We start from the raw sequence: 22,733 nt of genomic DNA, 5'->3' as shown, positions 1-22,733 counted from the left end.
TCAGGTAAGTCTCCCATTTATTCTAGATGTTCAAACCATTAAATGATATTAAACTTGATATTAAGTTGTAATATTACATTTTGTATTGCTATCAGTTATATGTTAACACAGTTATCAGTGAATAATTAGGAGTTAATACAAATTATATGAATATACAAAGAGCACATTCCATAGCTATTTTTATGCCCTGACTTAACTTTAAGAAATTCACAAACATAGAGCTCAAAATTTAAATCTCAAGCCTGAAAAATAATTCTAGAAAGGCCTAAATTACCCTTTAACAACTATAAAAGAAACAGATCTACAGTAAATGTGATCTCCTCTTTCCAGGGGCTCAGTGCCCAAGATTTATGCTTATAAATGTTACAGGAGGAGTTATATCAATTTATTATACTGCGTAGAGGGCTAAATAATATTTAGAATTTTCTTAAAGTAAACTAATACAAAGTTCATCATTTAGTATTCAGAATGAGAAAATGTTTAATTTTATCTGTTGGTTGACAATGAAAAACACAGTGCCTACCAACATTCTGGTTAATCATTTGACTATACCCTCCTGTATTTGAGGAACAGTCAATAAGGAAGTCCTATGACATACATGTGCTTGGGTAACATATAATAGCACTGGACCAGGAATCAAAAGGCCTTCCTAGCCATGTGACCTTGAACAAGGAACTTATCCTCTCTATGCTTCTTCACATCTATAACATGGGGTAATACCTGCCTTATTAACCTCAGTGGATTATGGTATGAATTAGACAATAAAATGTATGAAAAAGTACACTGAAAGTCTAATTCTAAGGTGCTATAAAAACATTTAGTATCATTATCATTAATATTATTATTATTATTAAGGGAAAAAATGAGAGAGGACTGCACTGCTTACATTAGTGTTCTGCATGTCTAGTCCCAACATGGAATGAATGGATTGCAGGGAAGGATGCTGGATAGCTTCTCTTGCTATCATGTCTTCAGAGCATGGCTTTATATTGTTTTAGTTAATTCAAATAACAGACATACCCACATTCAAAGGTAAGTACCCAAAGCCAAAAATAAATGTTTTGGGGATTATTCACTTTGGATTATCCATGCCTCTGTTTCCCTCCACTGGAGCAAATATTCAAGAGCTGACTGTATATAAAGAAGTCAGAGAAAACAGATGTATATAAGGCAAAAAGGGAAAAGTAAATTACAATCATCAGTATGCAGTCAGACATGTGTTTGCTCACTTAAAACACAATGCTATCCAGCAGAACTTGCTTCTCAGAGTAAACTCAGTAATAACAACTACAACAAACATCTGAGAACCTATGGCACTCTAGGTACTATACCAGATGCTGGGGACACAAAGATAAATAAAACATGATTCCTGATCTCAAGCATCTTACAGTTTAGCAACTAAAGTCAACATATACACTTTCAACTGAAAGCTCAAAAAAAGCCTATAAAATATTGAAACAACCCACTGACCCAAGAAAAGTTAATTGAGTTGTACTTTTTAGAAAGGACTACTACTCTAACCCAACAGCTATCACTGAACTGAAAACAATGGTTAGAAGTTTTTCCTTCTACGCATAAAATTAAACCCTAAAATTAAAGTCTGAGCAAAAATCTGAAGTCATTTAAAAATATATTCAATAGATAAAGATGGGCAAGAGTTAATTTCTATTATCATACAAAATGTTAAAATACAATATATTTTAACTCACTTTTGTTCCAGGAGGCAATCCTTCCAGTTGTTTAGGTTTTATAAATGTTCGATGGTGTTGAGTCTTATGATCCATTTTCTCCTTGCATGTCAAAAACTGCAGCCTGCATTTTGTACAACGATGTATTCCTTTTTTCTGTTTAGAAAAGAAAACAGAAAAAGGGGGAAAAATAATTTCAACAACTACAAATCCTGTGTCCTGAAACTGATCTGGCTTAATTTTAATGATACCTAAATAATGTAAAAACTTGCAGTTTAACATCTCCTATCATAAATAATATCAAAATGCCTCATTTTTTAAAAGTTATTACATTAGTATTTGGGTTCCAAAAGTGTTTGCTACTATGTAGGAACTGTGCATGAAAGTTCTATCAACAGGCTCTAATAAAACTTCTATTAAGTGTGGTGAGAAATCTCAATTATAAACTTGAAGTAAACACATGATACTGTGAAAATGAGATGTACTACGTTTTTATCCTAGAAAAAGTAAATTATTTCTAGTTTTTGCTATTTCTAGTTGGTTGACAAGTTGGTAAAATAAATTAAACTCTCTAAAACCAAATAAATCTAACCAGACATTTCAAAGAAGTTTATAGAAATGGTTATATAAACCAATGCTATCCAATAATATCTCCTATGATAAAGAAATATTCTAGAGCTGTACTGTCAAACACAGTAGCCACTAGCCACATGTGGTTATTGAGCACCTGAAATGTAGCTACTGTGACTAAGGAAGTACATTTTTAATACTGTTTAATTTTAATTAATTTAAATCTAAAAAGCCATATGTGGCTAGTAGCTACTACATTAGACAATGTGGATGAAGAGGCATAAAACAGAACAACTGAACTTACTGACTGAGAACCCCTTGACTGAATCCCTCCTCAAACCCAGTCCTGTCATTATTCTACAGATGGGAAATGGGACCCGAAAAAATTCTAAGGCATTTCCCCATAGCTAGTTAGTGATATTACCAGACCCCTGATCCAGTGTTCCTTCTATTACAGATTATCAACTGCAACTTTTACCCTCATTAATACATTTTATATATTATATATATTTTATATATATATATAGGATATAGAGAAACCACTCCTTTGTAGTTATATGTAGTTTTACATATATACACACATATATACACACACACATAATTATACAACATATAATTATAAAGTAATGCCTGCTCTAAAGCTGTATCTCTGCCAGATACATCACCATGTCCATTAAATACAACTAATTGTTTGTTTATTTATTTATTTATTTAACTTTTAAGCTCAGGGAACATGTGCAGGATGTACAGGTTTGTTACACAGGTTTGATACACAGGTAAACGTGTAACCTGGAGGCTTTTTGTATAGATTATTTCACCATCCAGGTATTCATTAGTTATTTTTCCTGATTCTCTCTCTCCTCCCACCCTCTGCCCTCTGGTAGGCCAAAGTATGTGTTGTTCCCCTCTATGTGTCTTGTGTTCTCATCATTTAGCTCCCACTTATAAATGAGAAAACGTGGTATTTGTTTTTCTGTTCCTGCATTAGTTTGCTAAGGATAATGGCCTCCAGCTCCATCCATGTCCCTGCAAAGGACATGATCTCATTCCTTTTTATGGCTGCACAGTAGTCCATGGTGTATATGTACCACATTTTTTCATCCAGTCCACCATTGATGGGCATATAGATTGATTGCATGTCATTGCTACTGTGAATAGTGCTAAAAAGAACATATGTGTGCATGTGTCTTAACAGAACGATTTACATTCTTTTGGGTATATATGCAGCAATGGGATTGCTGGGTGGAATGGTATTTCTGTCTCTAGGTCTTCAAGGAATCACCACACTGTCTTCCACAATGGTTAATTTACACTCCCAGCAACAGTATAAAAGCACTCCTTTTCTCCACAACCTTGCCAGCATCTATTATGTTTTGATCTTCTAATGATAGCCATTCTGACAGGTGTGAGATGGTATCTCACTGTGGTTTTGATTTGCATTCCTCTAATGATCAGTGATGTTGAGTTTTTTTTTCATATCATTGTTGGCCACATGTATGTCTTCTTTTGAGAGTGTCTGTTCATATCCTTTGCCCACTTTCTAATGGGGTTGGTTTCTTTCTTGTAAATCTGTTTAAGTTCCTTATAGATGCTAGATATTAGACCTTTGTCAGATGCATAGTTTGCAAAAATGTTCTCCCATTCTGTAAGTTGTCTACTTACTTTTGCTGTGCACAAGCTCTTTAATTAGATCCCATTTGTCAATTTTTGCTTTTATTGCAATTGCTTTTGGCTTTTGTTGCAATTGCTTTGCCCATGTCTATGTCCTGAATGGTATTGCCTAGGTTTCTTCTAGGGTTTTTAGAGTTTTAGGTTTTACATTTAAGTCTTTAATCCATCTTGGGCTAATTTTGGCATATGATGTAAGGAAGGGGTCCAGTTTCAATATTCTGCCTATGGCCAGCCAGTTTTCCAAGGACCATTTATTGAATAGGGAATCATTGCTTGTGTTTGTCAGGTTTGTTGAAGATCAGATGGTTGCAGGTGTGTGGTTTTATTTCTGGGTTCACTATTCTATTCCACTGTTCTATGGGTCTGTTCTTGTATCAGTACCAAGCTGTTTTGGTTACTATAGCCCTGTAGTATAGCTTGAAATCAGGTAGTGTGATACCTCCAGCTTTGTTCTTTTTGCTTAGGATTGCCTTGGCTTTTCGGGCTATTTTTGGTTCCGTATGAATTTTGAAATGGTTTTTCCTAGTTCTGTGAAGCATATCCATGGTAGTTTAATGGGAATAGCACTGAATCTATAAATTACTTTGGGCAGTATGGCCATTTTCATGATATTGATTCTTCCTATGCATGAGCATGGAATGTTTTTCCATTTGTTTGTGTCATCTCTGATTTCTTTGAGCAGTGATTTGTATAATAATTGTCATGGCAGGGATCATTCCCTTTCCTTGTTAACTGTATTCCTAGGTATTTCATTCTTTTTCTGGCAATTGTGAATGGGAGTTCATTCATGATTTGGCTCTTGGCTTGCCTGTTATTGGTATATAGAAGCGCTAGCGATTTTTGCACATTGATTTTGTATCTTGGGACTTTGCTGAAGTTGCTTATCAGCTTAAGAAGCTTTTGGGCTGAGATGATGGGGTTTTCCAGATATAGGATCATGTCATCAGCAAACAAAGATAGTTTGACTTCCTCTCTTCCTATTTGAATATGCATTATTTCTCTCTTGCCTGACTGCCCTGGTCAGAACTTCCAAAACTATGTTGAATAGGAGTGGTGAGAGAGGGGGCATCCTTGTCTTGTGCTGGTTTTCAAGGGGAATGCTTCCAGCTTTTGCCCATTCAGTATGCTATTGGCTGTGAATTTGTTATATATGGCTTTTATTGTTTTGAGGTATGTTCCTTCAATACCTAGTTTATTGAGAGTTTTTAACATGAAGAGATACTGAATTTTATTGAAAGCCTTTTCTGCATCTATTGAGATAGTCATGCGGTTTTTGTCTTTAGTTCTGTTTGTGATGAGTCACATCTATTGATTTGCATATGTTGAATCAACCTTCCATCCTAGGGATAAAACCTACTTGATCATGGTGGATAAACTTTTTCATGTGCTGCTGGATTCAGTTTGCCAGTATTTTGGTGAAGATTTTTGCATCAAGGTTCATCAAGGATATTGGCCTGAAGTTTTGTGTGTGTGGTTTTTGTTTTTTGTTTTTTGTTTTTTGTTTTTTGCACAACCAATTATTTATAAAAATCAAATGAAGTAATATATAGGGAAATACCTAGCACAGTTACTGGCATACAGCAAGCACTTCATAAATGAAAGTTCTTCATAAAATTCAAAGCAATATATAAATATGTGTTACAATTCTACTAATAGCTGCATCTTAAGACTTTTTTTTTTTTTTTTAAACACAAGGTTTCACTCTGTCAGCCAGGCTGGAATGCAGTGGTGCAGTCTTGGCTCACTACAGCCTCGACCTCCTGGGCTCTTAAGACTATTTGACAAGTGTGATACACCGGATTACATTATAGGTACAGGCAATTTAAACAAATTCGCTTATATGTGCTCAAGGAAGAAGAGAAAGACCAAGAAACAGCAAAACAATAGAGCAGGTAAAAAGTTCACTAGAGTTGCGTTCCCAGAAATCTTTTCTCTTATCTATAACCACTCAATAGGTTACATCATCCAGTTTCATGGTTTTTAAATACCATCTATCCAACTGCCTACTTAACATTACTGCTTGATGTCTAATATGCTTCCCAAATCAACCTGAACCAAATTGAACTCAAGATTTCCTTCCTATATCCCTGTCCCCTTCCTCCAAAAAAATCTGTTCCTTATTCAGTCTTCCCCATATCTCAGTATATTAAAACTCCATTCTTGCAACTGCTCAAGACAAAAAATTTAATCTCTTTCTCTTACATCCAATGTCAAACACATTAGTAAAACCTGCCAGCTCTACCTTCAAAACCATTCATAATCTTCCCACTTCTCATTACCTCATTCAACCATTGCTACCATACTGGCCCAAGCCACTTACCTGGACTGCTGTAAAAACTTTCTATCTTCTCTCCCTAATATCCTTTCTTCCTTACGGACTTTTCTCTCCATAGCTGCCAGTAATAAAAACATGGCACATCTTTTACATGCTTAAAAATGTCTAGTGGCTTTCCAAAGTCTTGGCTGTGGCTTACAAAGCTCCACATGAATTGGCCTGTATTCTATTGCTATAACCTCATCTCCTATTATTCTTCCTCCTATTAATTTACTCTACTCCAGCCACACTGGCCTCCCTGCTATTCTTTGAGCATCCTAGGTATATACTCACTTCAACCCTATATAATGTTACCTTTCCCAGGTAATTCACATGGCTTACTCCTTTATATCCTTCAGAGAGGGCCATGTTTGAACAGCGTTTATACAACACCCTTTTTTGGCCACTCCTCTACTACTACCACCCCCCAATCTTTAGCACTCCTCATCTTCCACATTTTCCTCCCACAGTACTTATTGCCAGCATATACATTCTAACACACACATACACAAATGCATTATCTTTCTCTACTATAATGTAAATTCCAGAGGGCACAAACTTGCTTTTGTTCACTGCTATATGATACCTTAAGCAGCCTCTGGCACATACGAAGGCACTCAGTAAATATTTCTTAAATGAATAGTGAGGCAGAAAGAAAGAGACTAACAGAGAAAATGCATGAGTAGCATGTACAATTTAGTTCAAAATATCTGCCTTTTCATTCAATGAATATTTGTCCAGAGTCCTGAGGTAGAATACATTAATCTACTAGTCCCTCAGTTGGACTCACGCCTTTACAACTCTTTTATGCATGCATGCATTTCAATGCACTAAGGGTGATGAAGATAGAGTACTTTTTTTATAACACTACGTTCAACAAAAGAAACAGTGATCTATTCCAAGCATTAAGAAATAAATATCTGTATTAAATTCTTTTATAAGTACACTATATTGTTTGGGAGACTTGAGAGATTTATAGGTAATTCTTTTTTTGTTTTTGAGACGGAGTCTCGCTCTGTCGCCCAGGCTGGAGTGCAGTGGCCGGATCTCAGCTCACTGCAAGCTCCGCCTCCCAGGTTTACGCCATTCTCCTGCCTCAGCCTCCCGAGTAGCTGGGACTACAGGCGCCCGCCACCACGCCCGGCTAGTTTTTTGTATTTTTTAGTAGAGACGGGGTTTCACTGTGTTAGCCAGGATGATCTCGATCTCCTGACCTCGTGTCTTACTATATGTAATTCCTACCTTTAGACCTAATGCCAATGTGAAATCCAACTCTGGTAGAGCAGTAAAAGCTTGGATGCTGAAGTCAAATTTTGACTCTGGCTTTATTAGACAATGTGACATTACGCAAGTGACTTTCTCTAAACCTCTGTCTCTTCACCTATAAAACTGAAATAATAATATACATCTAGTGGTTGAGAGGATTAAACAAGAAAATGCATGTAAAGTACCAGCTGCTGCCATAAGGTAAGTAAGTAGTGTATGCTAACTGCTTGTTTTATTAAAGCTCTAATGAGAGTATTTAACACATCTGGAATTGCTATCAATATTTCTTAAAAGTCAAACAAACTGGGTTATTAACTCTAAAATCACTAAAGATGTAGTAAGATAATCTTTAAAAAAAAAGTTACAACTGAGTTCTTCAAAGACAATAAAATGAGGCGTGGAGTCAACTACTCTGATTGTCTAATACTTTCGTAATAATGTCATCTCAACTACAAGTTTATAATCCCACTCAGCTATGGTTTTCCAGTCTTGTAAATAATTACACAAATTGTAAATACCTTCAAGGGTGCCCAATGATCGTTCTTATTAATAGACTGCCCCCTCTTTACTGCTGGCTATCTACCTCCCAGGCACTCCAAACAAAAAAGAAAATTGGCAGCCATGGCAAGTTAAAACATACAACTCAGGGCATGACAACTTGCTTATAAATCCCACAGCCCACATAGTGGGTCCCCAAATCTCTACCATAGTTATTATTCTTCCTACATCTCTATTTCACTCTATAGTTTGGCAAAGCACCTGGGAAATATCATGTTTAAAAGCCCCACTATGAACTAGAGCTACTGCTTTATACTTCATTCTCCCTTTCAAAATTAAAGTCCAAAGATGAAATACAGGGTATCAAGAATAGTGTTTCCAAAACTCTGTTCATCAAAAAATATTAATAGATACTACGAAAAAAAGAAGTCAATGGTCAAATAAGTTTGGGGAATGACACATACTCTATCCTTTCTTGGAGATTTACAATGTCCACTGGCATATTAAAAGCTCTGAGAAGTCCTGTTTTAAAAAACAAACAAAACTGCTTGATTTTAGAAATCCAGGCATTTAATAAATTTATTGACCAGTGACGATTTGGGGGAAAATATCTATTAACACCTGATGGAATACTGTTGGAGAAACCCTAGAAAAGATCTTGCCAGAAACTCTCAAGGATGTGTGGCATCCAAACACAGATGATCCCAAACTGATCTGGAAATTCTACTTTCATGATCTTCTCCAACTAAAAACAGCAAGTCAATTTCATGATTAACTAACAACTGAAAATGACAGCAAAGTGAGCACCAATGCTGAATAAATTGGCATGTCAATTTTATCAATAATAAGAGAATGCATTGAGCTTTCTAGTGAGTTGGCAAAATTTGATTACATGATCAGATTCAGTAAATCCACTGGCTTCTAATTTTGGCAAAGGCACTGTTGTTCTTTCAAGCACTCAAGAACAAGACTAGTGCTGCATCAAAATTTTTAGCCCAAATAAAAGATGGTTTAATTGCTTCAGGAAAAGAGCCAATAAGCATAATATCAGAATTCAAGGGATGGGTACAAGCACTAATATTGAGTTCCAAAATTATATAGCAAAACTGGTGGAAGCCATCCAGGGAACAAGTGGTAATCTAAATATGGTTCTCTGCCAGAGTTCATACATTGATCAATAAGTGTCATTACTATTCCCATGGTCACACAACTATAAAAGACAACTCCAGGTCAATGACAACATGTCTTCTCATAATGATAAGGGGTTAGAAAGTGGAAATAAAGTTTGAAGAGCAAAAGGAAAAATAAGATTATAAATCCTCAATCTTTTCTTCCTCAGTTCAAACTCATTTTTCCCCTTGTCCTGATAACTCCCTTCAAAATCATTCTCATATCTACCTTTAGACCCTGAAATATTCAATCTTTTGGATATTCCACTCACTTTTTCTATTTTCTCTCAATCCTAGGCTTCCTATTCCTAGCTATCTTTCTGAATTTTCATAATTTATGACCCACACCATCACCAGAAAGGAAGGAAGGAAAAGAAGTGGAAGTTTCACAAGCAATTCAACATGAAGTGTAAATTAACAGTGTCATTTGGAACAACTCTCCTTCTCTTAAAGAACAAATCTAAAGATTCTCCAAGTCATAATCAGTTTTTTCACTAAGACAACATAAACAAATAAGAACTGGTAAATCTCACCTGATGCTTCATATAATGATGCATATATGGTGTTGCAATTTTAATAACTTTGAGGCAAAACGGGCATAGCAAGTTCTTCGTGTTTTCATGGGATGTTCTAAAATGAGTTTCTACATCACAAAATGATGATGATCTATAATTGCAAACCTAAAAACAGAAAGAAGGCTTAGTTTAACTTGAAAATTTGTAACTGATATGCAATTACAAAGTAACAAGGATGGATAATTTGTCAGGAGAACATTATATACTACTAATCTAGCTCTGATGCCTTTGCAACCAAGAATCTCACTCAGGCAACACCAAAAGACCATCTTTGAGACATTAAACGTAGCTTTCAAAGTTAAGGGATACATCTCAAAACACAACTAGATCTCCTTCTCTTTATCAGATCTTTTTATCTGTCACCTTCTGTCTTGACTTGAAGTTTCAAGCTTTGGCACCTCTTGACCTATAAAATGTTTTTCTGCTACATGAAACAGCATTCTCCTTTGGATTGTTAATGGCCTCCAGGTTTATGGCAATGGCAATTTATCTTTTCCTTGCTTTCTTCTTCCTTCAAATTCTTCTTCTTTGGAAAAATACTTCTGCCAAAGCATTTGGTAGGGTTCTCTGTATCTAACAGCACTTTGTATTTCCCTTGTATGCCTCCATTCTTCCCTATATAGCACAGTAAGCCCATATGTTTGTTATTCTACATACAACAGGGCTCATCCTTGTCCAGTATAGAGATAAGCAAACCAAAGCCTGTGGACCAAACCCAGCTTGCTGCCTACCCCTCATATAATGCATAAGTTATGCCAAGTTATGCATAAGTTTGCTGACCACTGGTCTAATAGGCTTAAATTTTATAACCGAAACAACAAACAAACCAAACATGTAAGAAAACAATAAAATGTATATGTACCTGGCAGACATATGGCATTTCACCAGGTTTATGATTGTCCTTCATATGTTGCAAAAGAACATGTTCTGTTTCAAATGACAATTCACAGATTTTACAAATAGCTAAATGTGAGAGAAAAACAGTATTACAATATTTAAGACACTAATATAAAAATTCATTTTATACATCTATACCAACAACAATAACAGTAGCAGTAGGGACAGTTGTGAATAGTTAAATAGCTTGTTAACTATGTGCAAAGAATAGTTCTAAGCACTCACATCACCTCACCTACATTAACTCAACTCCTATTAACAACCCTATAAAGAAGGTATTTCTATTATCTGCATTAGTCAAATATTACGTAACTTGGCTAAAATCTTGTAGCTATATTAAGAGGCAGATCTGGGATTTAAAACCAAGCTATCTTGCTCCAACATCTGTAATTTTCTTTTTTTTTTGCAGACAGTGTCTTGCTCTGTCACTCAGGCTGGAGTGCAATGGCACAATCTCGGCTCACTGCAACCTCCGTTTTCCAGGTTCAAGTGATTCTCCTGCCTCAGCTTCCCAAGTAGCTGGGATTACAGGCATGCACCACCATGCCTGGCTCATTTTTGTATTTTTCGTAGAGACGGGGTTTTTTCCATGTTGGCTAGGCTGGTCTCGAACTCCTGGCCTCAAGTCATCTGCCCACATTGGCCTCCCAGAGTGCTGGGATTACAGGCATGAGCCACTGCACCCGGCCTGTGATTTTTAGCTACAACTGTAGTTCCCTTTCCTATTAAAGTTTAAATGAAGAGCACTTGTTTCATATTTTAAAACTATGATACTAGGCTCCTAATTTAGTCCCCAGCATATAATGCATAGGTTATGTCAAGGCAATTACCATACTGAATCATTTGTAAGAGGCACTTTAATATTAGTAACTAATTTTATTTAAAAGTTTATCACAGTTAAAACTTGGGCTTTCAATTTTGCCCTCAAATTCCAAAGTCTATTTCTTATTCTCATTTTTCCAACAGACTTCTTAAGGTTTTCTCACAATTTATATTATTGAAATCAATAATATGGAATATTTAAATGTTTTGGTAACTTACTAGAAAATTCATGGGGGGTATGTGTACTTTCAATGTGGCACTGCAACTGAAATGGTGTGGGAAACTGACGGTAGCAGTGCTGGCAGGTGGTATGGTTTTCCCAGCTCTCACTGCTCTGCTTCTCAAGTTCCAAATGGTGTTTCATGTGGTTCATAAACCTATAAATGGTTGTCAACAGGTGCAAAACTTGAGATTTAAAAACAAAAAGGATATCTCACAAACAATAATCTGAACCTAAATCTTAAAAATATAGATGTTATTACTCAAACTCTCAAAAGTCTTAAAGTTGTCTAGGAAAGTATGCACTTTTAAATAATCACTTTCTTTAAGTGGCTAAGTAAACATCTTTTTAATCTTTGCTTTAAAATAATTCATTCATGTAATTAATCTGAAAGATCATCAATTTGATATAACTGTTAATCATTTCAGATTATTTTTAAAATTGTTTTAGATAAAAGAGCAGGCTCCTGATCCATATTTGAAATCCTATTTACATTTTAAAATAAAATACTAAAAGAAAGGAAATCCTATCACCAAAGGCAGCTACAGAGTCAGGAGGAAATCTTTTAAGATGAAAATATGCAACAGATTCCAGCTGCTTAAATGACAAATTACTGGTATTTTTACTTGTATCTTGGTTTCTAAATACATGTAATAGCAGTTTTAATGCCTACAATTACAAGAACCTTTTGTTTTATTTAATGATACTGGTTTACTGTTAGCACAGACTGTTCATCTTAACTTGCAGACAGTGCCCTTTGTAGGCAACATACATTTTTCAGTTTTACATACCGCTACTTCAGCTTCCTTAAAAGGCTTCTTACGAGCAAGAACTACGACCTTCAATGGCAGAAGGTGCAATACAAATGGTAATATATTTAAAAGAGCTTACTAAAGCTTTTTGCTGAATTTGAGAGTAAAGTTATTCAATAAAAACAATAATTTTTAGACTAGGTTAACTGTTAACAATTATTCACTTTGAATCCCTAAAAGAAATTATCTTGAAACTAAGTGATAATGTCATCAATCTGGATAGCAATCATCATGAAGGTTATAATATATACCGCTTTTCACAAATTTACAGCACTACTTCTCTTTAGAATGGGCTATGGTACACCTTGAAATATCTTTTCCTCCTTTGGTTTTAAAAACTGCTCTACAAATGCTTACAGAAAATCCTGGTATTGGTTAAATGTTTACATACAGAGTAAAGATAATGAGCCATTAAACTTTCAGCTCACAGCTTTCGGCGCTTAAAGTCTAGTAACATAAAATGTTCCCTTAACCAATTCGCTTTGTCCCAATTATATGAGTTCCCATCAGGAGCTCATACTTCTCAAACCAACAGAAATGAGGGAAACAGCAAAACCTCTTGCAAGGACGTTCACAGAACAAGATAAATCTAAATATTTTTAGTGACACTCAATATAGGAAAGAAACACCATACCACAATATGTTGACATGGCAGAGAATAGAAATGAAATGTTGACCTATCAATTTCTCATCATTCTCTATAAATATCAAGTTGCCTTCCCAGTGTTTACTGTTAAAGTAAAATATTATATAACACATTTAACTTCTTTGTTCATGAGGTGTTTACCATTAAGGTTACATTTAATAAAAGATCGGTATTTTTTAAAATACTCAATTCCTGGATATTATCAGATATAATCTTCTCAAAATCTGTAAATATTATGAAAATCTAGACATATGTAGCTAGTCTTCATGAACAATAACCAAAAAAATGAATTTTTCATTTTCTTTTTGAGACTGTCCTGGGCTGTTGCCCAGGCTGGAGTGCAGAGGCACGATTACAGCTCACTGCAGCCTCAACCTCCCAGACTCAAGCGATCCTCCCACCTCAGTGCCCCCCAAGTAGCTGGGGTACCAGGTGCGTGTCACCACGCACAGCAAACTTTTGTATTTTTTGTAGAGATGACGTTTCACTGTGTTCCCCAGGTTGGTCTCGAACTCCTTTGCTAAAGCGATCGTCCTGCCTCAGCGTCCCAAAGTGCTGGGATTACAGGCATGAACCACCATGCCCAGCCTCATTTTCATGTTTGATATTAAATGGGCTAATCTTAAAGGAAAGGTCAAAAAAATACTGCTGAAATAACTTATAACCTCATATTTCAGTACAAGAAATTAAGTCAGTGAACCACATTGCTCTGCATTTTACCATATTTGCTAACATGATTTCCTGATGTTGGCATGACATCAGAAATAGGTGGTAGAGTTCTACTGCAACACTGTTTCAGTGTTTTATCTCAAAATACACTTTCCCTTTTGTGAAACTACTGCAACCATTAGCTATTGATGGTCCTTAAAACTTGATAAAAGGAGGTAAATAAGAAAACTCATATAAAATAAGTCAAAAAACTTTGAAAATTATAAAGCACTATCATAAAGAAACCACTAATAACTGTTATAGGTGTATATCACAGTGTATTTCAGGATTTTAATATATGCTTCCTTTTGGACCCAAGGACTCACAGGAAAACAAATAAATGCTGAACTCAGAAGTAACTACAGGTGCTTTGAAATGCTAATTACAGATGACAGTTAACAAGAACACAAAAGGCATGCGTATATGTATATGCTTGCACACACATGCACAAACATATTGCAGATCACTTTGAAATGCACCAAAAAAATCAGATAGTTTTAAGAAGGATGAAGAGATACATAATAAAGCAAATACAGTAAAATGTTACTGGTAGAATCAAGGTGGTTAAGTGTACAAGGGTCCAATGTGAAATTTTCAAAACTTTGCTTAATATTTGAAAATTTTTATAGTAAAGTGATAGAAAAACCCTTATCTAATATAAATATCAGATATTTAATGTTAACTGTTAACAATTATTCACTTTGAATATCAGGCTACATAATCAACAAATAATATCATTCAATTTCTTATTACTTTTCTCTTCTTACTAATTTATACAGAATAGTTTCAAAGATTACAACTGAATGATTAAGAAGTGCAAATTTCCAATATTTAAAGCATTTATATATTCCACTGGGAATTAAATCTCTAATTTCTAAAGGTGTTAAATTTTAAAATCAAAACAGACATGTTTCCTATAACTGATACATCTCCAAAACAGATAACTTTTCCTGCAAGATGAATGTTCTAAAAACTGTAAATATAAATTGAAAAATTTGAGCATTACATAAGATTAGTATGGAGGAGCTCAACCTGAACAAACATAAAGTGGTCCTTCTTGTAATGTGAAGAAATATAAAATTAAAAGGCAACCAGAAAATAAAAAATGTTTAATAAAAATTCAAAGAGCACTACTAAAACAGAAAAAAGAAGTTCATTTTTTCTTAAGTTAAAATAAACTGTCCTTTCTTAAGCTATGTCAAAGAAATACAACTAACTGGATCCAAGAGTCAAACTCCACAACACAAGAAAGAACAGAAGCTTTTCAACAAGAGAATCTGCCTCTATTCTCAGTAGAAAGTGTTAAAATCGCTTACCTAGAATGGCATAGAAAACACAAGATAAAAGTGTAACATTTTTATTTGCAGCATTTCAATTTTCAATAGAAATAAAAACAAGTATTTACATACCTAATGTTATTTTTTAGAATTTTCAAGCAACTGAAGCATTTAAAGGTTGTATGAGTCTTCTGTTCTTCCTGGACATCTCCTTCATGTTTTCCATAATAAAAGTCATTAACTAACATGATCAATTTTCCTTTCTCTGAATCAATAGTTGTGTTTTTATTTACTGTACTTGAAAATTCTGTTTTAGTCAGTCCCAAAAAGTTATTTATCATGTCTGGACAACAATACTGAAAGAGAAAAAAGATATATAAGCCTTACTTATTCTTTAAAAAAAAACATACACCAAAAGGTGATTGTGTGTTTACACCTAAGGCCAGATCATTAAAACTATGCTTGTAACATATCTAGAAAAATAGTCACCAAAAATCTGTGGTGCATATACATAGTCTAAAAATTCAAATAATAAACACCTATTATCTTAATATAAGAATTCAAAAAGATTTGAGAACCCTAAAACCAAGACATGGCTGTAGCTCTAACAGTTTTACCCTTGCAATTTGCTTTTTTAGATGTAAATATTTAAGTTCCTTAACCAAAAATCATTCATCTCACGTCCATGTCAAGACGTATAGAAATGTTTATATGCCTTGGTGTATATATTTAATTATCAAGTGATATACAAAATTTCACAAAGCCTGATTGGGGAAAAATTATAATATACAAAAATTATATAATATAGAATAGTCTCCCTAATTAGAAATTTCATAAAACCTGGTTGGGGAAAAATTATACAAAAATTACATAATATAGAATAGTCTCACTAATTAGAAATGTGGATAATCTTCTCTCCCAAATGTAAAATTATCAAATTACATTGTAAAGTTAGTCTATGAACATTAAAGATTACCCTAAAATACCTAAAAATTATGATACCCATAATAGATGATAAATTACTTGCTGTTTTCTATTTTTTTTTAACAGAAAAGTAGGATAGGATCATATTTTTAAAATGAACGTATAAACTTTGTTCACAGAGTACCTTTTAAACATTTCTTGTATCTGTAAAAGAGCTGAATAATAAACCATTGATAACCAAAAATGGACAACAATGTGTAGTGAATTAGGGTGAAGGATTTAGTCATTGAGAACAGCAAAGTGCCCTTTGCTTATCCAAAAAACAAATAAGCATCTTAAGAGATGAGAACCAAAGTTAGATTTAAGGTTTTATAGGAGGATAGAGTAAGCTACGGAGGGGCATAGCTGAGCTATGGTACAATATCAACTGGTCATCTTTTATTCAGCCCTAGTACCTTTTAGTTTTATTAATAGATCTTCACTGCAACTCCTCATTTATCCCTTATTTTTGTGGGTTAAACATTCTGCAAATATTAAATATGTACTTTAATGCTGTATACTATAGTTTGACAAATACCAGACACCATCTATGTATCATTCTTATCTTTACTCCTCCCAGTACACAGACCATGTTCTGTTGCTTTGTTAGTGTCCTAAAAATTTAGGTGCGTTTTTTAGACCAAAGGAGGTGATATCCTATTTTTATAGTTAAATAGGCCTTCTCATGTGAATATCCAACATCAGTCAACATTTTCCCCTTTTCCTCCTGAGAGTCATCTAAAAACCACACAAGCAAATTCCACAAATTGGTTTATCATTGAAACTAAGGGTCAGATAAAATCCACAGACTCCATAATATATGAAAGCACTATTCAAAGCAGCCAACATCAGGCAGATGGCATTTAGCTAGAAGTAAACCAGAGAGGTAAAGGGGACCCGGTGGTAACAGATCTTAAAGAGTCAGTAAAAATATACATCTTAAAGGCGAAACACATATTCTGAATCACAAGGGTATATCCTTTGTTTGACAAAAACAGGTGCAGAAGCTGAGGCGAGAAGGATGGCAGGAGAAGTACCCCAGACCTGATTCAGTACAGAGAAGCAGAAAGGCAGTGCTACATAAAGAATCAGACACACAAGTCACAATGGGAGGAAGCCTTCTGCCCAGCAAAAGGCTGTTTAAACCAGTTAGCAAGCTGTGTGACTATCCTGGCAACCTATGCTTTCTCCTAAAAGGAGCTTGTATAACAACAGCTGGCCCAAGAAAATCCAACTTGTTAAACACGATAGGCACTCACATCTAAACAAAAATACCATATAATAAAAGAAGGCAAATAACAGAAAAATGTAAAATTCTAACAAAAACATCAGAAATATGCTGCCATGGAGCAGATGCAGACGAAAACAGTAGCCACAAATTTTAAAAACATAATGAAGCAATTGTCTCTATTTGGAAGACCACAAAGCAAGAAAAGATGCCAAGACAACAAGACATTTAGAAGGAAAAAAAGAGTGGCAAAATCAAGGGTGAAAGTATAGGAAAAAAATAAAATCAGAGACATGAAGACAAATTAGGAAGGAATACACTGGTGAGCAGACATTTCAAATAAAATAAAGGAAACACATTAGTAAGAGAAAAGTCCATTTAAAAAAATTAAGGATTAGAAAAAAATGACATATGCCAGGGAAAGAAGATAAAATAAATTCATATTGGAGATGAAATTGTATGGAATAAATATTTAAAAATACAATTCAAATAAACTGTGCTAAATCCAAATGTACAGGTTGAAAGAACAAGGAGTATGCCAGAGAGGACTCACCCAAAATTCCCAACACCAAGTTATATCATTATAAAATTATCTGTCTTCAAAACAAAAACAATGTAGACAACCAAAAGGCTATAGACAGCCAAACAAAAAGATCAAACCACTTATAAAAGGCAAAATAATTCAGCTTGTCCCAGATTCCTCAACAGCAACATTGAATACTAGAAAATGGGAGCTACACCAACAAAATCCTGATAGTGGGATTCGATTTACTTTATATTAGATCAAACTATCTTTCCAGAATGGACTATAGTGAAATTGCTTTGAACATGAACGACCTCAAAGAAAGATGCTTTCAGACTCCTCCTAAATGAAATTACTACAGAATGAACTTTAGCTAAACAGAAAACCAAATAAACCATGACAAAAACACTGATGATGAACACTGGATATATTTACATTAGAAAAAGATGAAAACAAGTATGACATAAGGTCAAAAAAACCACAAATGTAATGTCATGTGCCCTGACAATGGAAAAATAATACAATGAATAAAAATTGGGAGAGGATAAAAGGACAAAGAGTACGAGCTCAAAAGTTCATAGATTGCCTCACATATAGTAGTAGTTCATAAAGGAATATCAGTTAGAGCCACCAAATAAAACTAATATAGGTATAGGCATTTTAACAGCAAAGGCAAACAAATGCTTAGACAATACTGACTAAAATCAAGTAGCAAAAAAGAAGGGAAAGATGGGTGGGTTGAAAACAGGAAGTTTCATGCTACTTTAATCCTTCCTCATAGAAAAGAACAGTAGAGAACTGCTAAAAGAATAGAAGACTAGTGGAGTTATACATTAAAATTAGAAAAATAACCAGGAGAACAAAACCACAACCCTCTTAGAAACCCAAGCTAACCACACATAAAGCAACCACATTGTGAAAGTCTTTTTAAAAAAAGAGAAAGGAAGAATTAATGAAAAATATTAACAGAACTAAGACCAAAAAAACTATCATTTTGGTAAATCTAAATCCACTATTAAAAGAAGAGATTTTCATATAGGATCACAAAAGAAAAGTCAACTTTGCTCAAAGCAAAAGGCACACCTAAAACAAAGTAATTCAGACAAGTTGAAAATAAAAGAATAAACAAAGAATATACCAGGCAAATGGAAACCATACAGGGGTTGTGACTCTAATACCAAAGTAGAATTTGGGCTAAAAGGCACTAACCATTAAAACCAAGAAAAGGATATTTTATTAAAATGCTAAAGGATACATTCAAAACACAGTATTTTATTTTATTTTATTTATTTTATTTTATTTTATTTTTAAGACAGAGTCTCACTCTGTCGCCCAGGCTGGAGCACAGTGGTGCCATCTCAGCTCACTGCAACCTCTGCCTCCCAGGTTCAAGCGATTCTCCCACCTCAGCCTCCCAAGTAGCTGGGACTACAGGCGCGTGTCAACATGCCTGGCTAGTTTTTTGTATTTTTAGAAGAGATGGGGTTTCACCATGTTGGCCAGGCTGGTCTCAAACTCCTGATCTCAGGTGATCCGCCAGCCTCAGGGCCTCCCAAAGTGCTGGGATTACAGGTGTGAGCCATGACTCCCGGCCTCACAATACAGTTATAAAAGCTAGATTCTTCTATATCATAAACAGCCGCAACAACTTTGAAACAAAATTGCAATGTATGAAAGAAAATACTGGTAGTGAAAGATGTGGATTGAAACGTGGTGTTTGTCAATCCAGGACAGACTAAGTGGACTAAATGGAAGAGAAGACACAGAAATATAAATATAATTAATAAGCTATATTTGGCTGATAAATATCAAATTCCATACCCCAAGGGAGAAATAATATACCTACTTTCAAGCTTCCATGTAATATTGAATACCCCCTATACTTTACAAAAAAAAGTATTTGTGAAAGCTTGGGCTTTACCATTAAAGAAACTGAGTTTTGAAAGCTAGTTATGCCAGTTAATTGGTTATACAACAATGAAAAAAAAATCTCAAAGAATTTTCTAAGGATTAATGAAATAATGTATTTAAAGCTTAGTACTGTGTCTGACACATGGTCTCAGATAAATACATTTTTATTATTGTAGAATATTTGATATTTTAAATATTTTTCCATTGAAAGAAAACATTATTTATATGCTAGTCTGCAAAAAATAATTCACAAATAATCTAAAAATTACATTCTTTTCAAAATGAAAGTTATTATAACATTAAAACTTTAGTTGATACATAAAAATATATAAACTAGAAAGTAAAAAATTCCCACAGATTCAAACTTTCCCTTCCCAGATTTGGAGACCATTCTTTCAAGATTTCCTTATGATACAAACACATATACTGTTCATATTATCTTCAACTTAGTTCAGTTGTAAGAAATACAATTTCTTAGAATGATAGAGATACTTTCCTTATTTAAAATGTCATATTGTTCTATTACATTAATATGAAAATCCTATGAAGTTCTGGTTGTTTCTACTATAAGTAATTACAACCATGAAGTAACACATAAAAGCCACATTTTGGAGAATGTTGCCATTCTATCCAGGTGCAGAGGTATATATAACATGCTACAATTTCTGTACAAAATAGAAAATAAGAACATTCAGGTTTACTTGTACATCTAGAAAGAAAACAGAGAGGATTCAAAACAAACTAATAAAAAATTATTTTCTTTGAGTCATACTAGGAACCAGGTAAAAAAGACACAGAGGTAAGATTCTTCACATGTGTATCTTTGTAGGCTTTTTAGTTTTGAATCATTTGACTGTATTGCTACCTACTTAAAAAATTAAAGAGATAAAGAACGTAGTCTTTTTTTTCTTCATTTATAATGCAAAACATAAAAAACATCAGAAATCTCATCCAAACATTACACAGAAGAGGAAAATTGAAAGTATTTCTACAGGATAATTCTCCTATAAGACCAAAGCATAATGTGCAGTTATCCAGGGCTATACTCTGAGAGTAAGGACAGACCAAATATGGTTGTGTACATGAATAAGAAGACTGTATTTACAATTTTTTAAGTTCCCTTTTTTCTACTTTTTTTGTAAAATGCTTAATTTCAATAAAATGTGTCAATCTCTGAAACAGCAAAAACTTTTCCTAAGTTACTTCTCTGCCGTTGCACCCTCTCCTTCTTTCTTTTCCTTATATAATCTACAATGCCTTTTTTCTGATCTCTTTTCTCCCTTCTGTCATTTATATTGGGCACTCAAGGGGGAGTACAGACCATCTCTGCACAAACACAGGATACTATAATATCTACTAAAATACTTTAAGTGTTACCTAAATCTCATACTTCATTAGTACTTTGGACATTTCTTAAAACCTAAATTCAAGGGCTTCTTATACCAATAAAAAGCTCAAATTAATTTATACAATTATATGAACTATATTCTGGACTGACTTAAAACAATTATTTCATATGAAATGCTCCAACATTTGGAGTTTATACCTGAATATTAAAAATTAAAATATAAAACAGATTTTCATTGTGACATGTACATGTTAACATGGACACAAAAATAAGGTAACAGAATTTTTAAGTTATATGTGAAAGTATACATGTAATAAAATGCCTGTTTTATAAGAAGTTTGAAGAGTATGACCAGATAAATAATCTGATTAATACGTTATTTTTATTTAAAATTAAAATACAATAAGCATACATTATAATATATACAAATTTAAGTTTTAAAATTTGAGGATTTAGAAGGAATTTGAGAATCTATATAATCATTATGAATGTAAATTGTTACTTAAATGGATATACCAATAAGATTATTTCTGGACAAACCATTAATTACTATAATCATCAGTATTTTTAGAAACGTGCAAACTTTTTACAAATTAAATTTTGAAAGAGTTTTACCTTCATGTGATTTTTCAAAGGATCCAAAAGATTGAAATGAATGTTGCACTTTGGACAGGCTCTTGGAAAAGGTGTTCCATTTTTAGATTGATTTGATGAGGTATTTGCACCTAAAATAAATTCAGAACTTTTATGACTCAAATTTCATCATTTTTTAACCTTAAATAACCACTAATAATACTTTTTAAATGTATAGCCACTTCTAAAATGTATGTATAAATACTGTAACTTCTTTTTACATACCAGATTTCATATTTACCTTTTGCTAGCATAGCCTGGGAAGATGTCACTGAAGGAGATTTAACTGAAGGTAATATAGTTGAGGAATTTGCTCCAGAAACATTTTCACTGGGCTTAGGCTTCTTTGGATTAGCATTATTTACTTCAGAAGTAGAAGGACGTTTTGATAAAAATGAACTTTCATTCATACCTACAATAATTTAAAGTGAGAAATATATTTTTAAAAATTAGAATTTTATTTACATATGAGTAAAAATACTTTGGAGCTAAATTAAAGGTAATATAATTGAATTATCATATCATGACAATAATGATAAAACTTGATATGATCCCAACTCAAGGGTGTAAAGAAATTGCACATATATTTTCATGGACTATATACATTTAAATAATTTAAAAAAGAATCCCTCTATAAAAGAAAATTCTAAATATGACTTCAAATAAAAAAATATAAATAGCTATCATAAAGGGAGCCAGACCAATACTCCAAGCCAAAAAAAAAGTATACTATGAATAAGTTCTGACAAATGAATTATCTTTAGACGCTTAAGTGCATTGAGTACATTAGAGTTTGTAAAAAAACAAACAACAATTACCTGTTTCAAAAATTTAGAGATGCTCTTAAGATGCCTTTTTTTATTTAACAACTTAAAATGTCTAATGGAAATTTAGTTCTTTCCTACCTAACAAACTGAAGAGTGGTAAGAGTGGTCTACTCATGGCTTTGAGTGGTATTACTCATTTATCGCTATGTACAAAGTGGAAATAAGTA

General features: G+C 33.8%; 1 protein-coding gene across 10 annotated transcripts in view; it reads right to left on the bottom strand.

The window, feature by feature from the left end:
- The window catches only part of ZNF280D (zinc finger protein 280D), a 98,118-nt gene that overhangs the window by 37,113 nt on the left and 38,272 nt on the right, over window positions 1-22,733 (bottom strand). For all 10 annotated transcript variants that reach the window (XM_033190002.1, XM_033190004.1, XM_033190000.1 and 7 more), the window contains 7 exons: window positions 21,981-22,151; window positions 21,722-21,831; window positions 15,266-15,489; window positions 11,690-11,847; window positions 10,614-10,714; window positions 9,710-9,856; window positions 1,710-1,844 (listed from right to left, as the gene is read on the bottom strand). In XM_033190002.1, the coding sequence (XP_033045893.1) occupies window positions 1,710-1,844; window positions 9,710-9,856; window positions 10,614-10,714; window positions 11,690-11,847; window positions 15,266-15,489; window positions 21,722-21,831; window positions 21,981-22,151 (1,046 nt within the window). The remainder of the gene's footprint in view (window positions 1-1,709; window positions 1,845-9,709; window positions 9,857-10,613; window positions 10,715-11,689; window positions 11,848-15,265; window positions 15,490-21,721; window positions 21,832-21,980; window positions 22,152-22,733) is intronic.

Source organism: Trachypithecus francoisi, unplaced genomic scaffold (genome assembly GCF_009764315.1).
Source record: "Trachypithecus francoisi isolate TF-2019V2 unplaced genomic scaffold, Tfra_2.0 Lachesis_group3, whole genome shotgun sequence".
Lineage (NCBI taxonomy): Eukaryota > Metazoa > Chordata > Mammalia > Primates > Cercopithecidae > Trachypithecus > Trachypithecus francoisi.
Note: the sequence above shows the minus strand (reverse complement) of the source record. Positions and strands in the feature narration are given on the sequence as shown.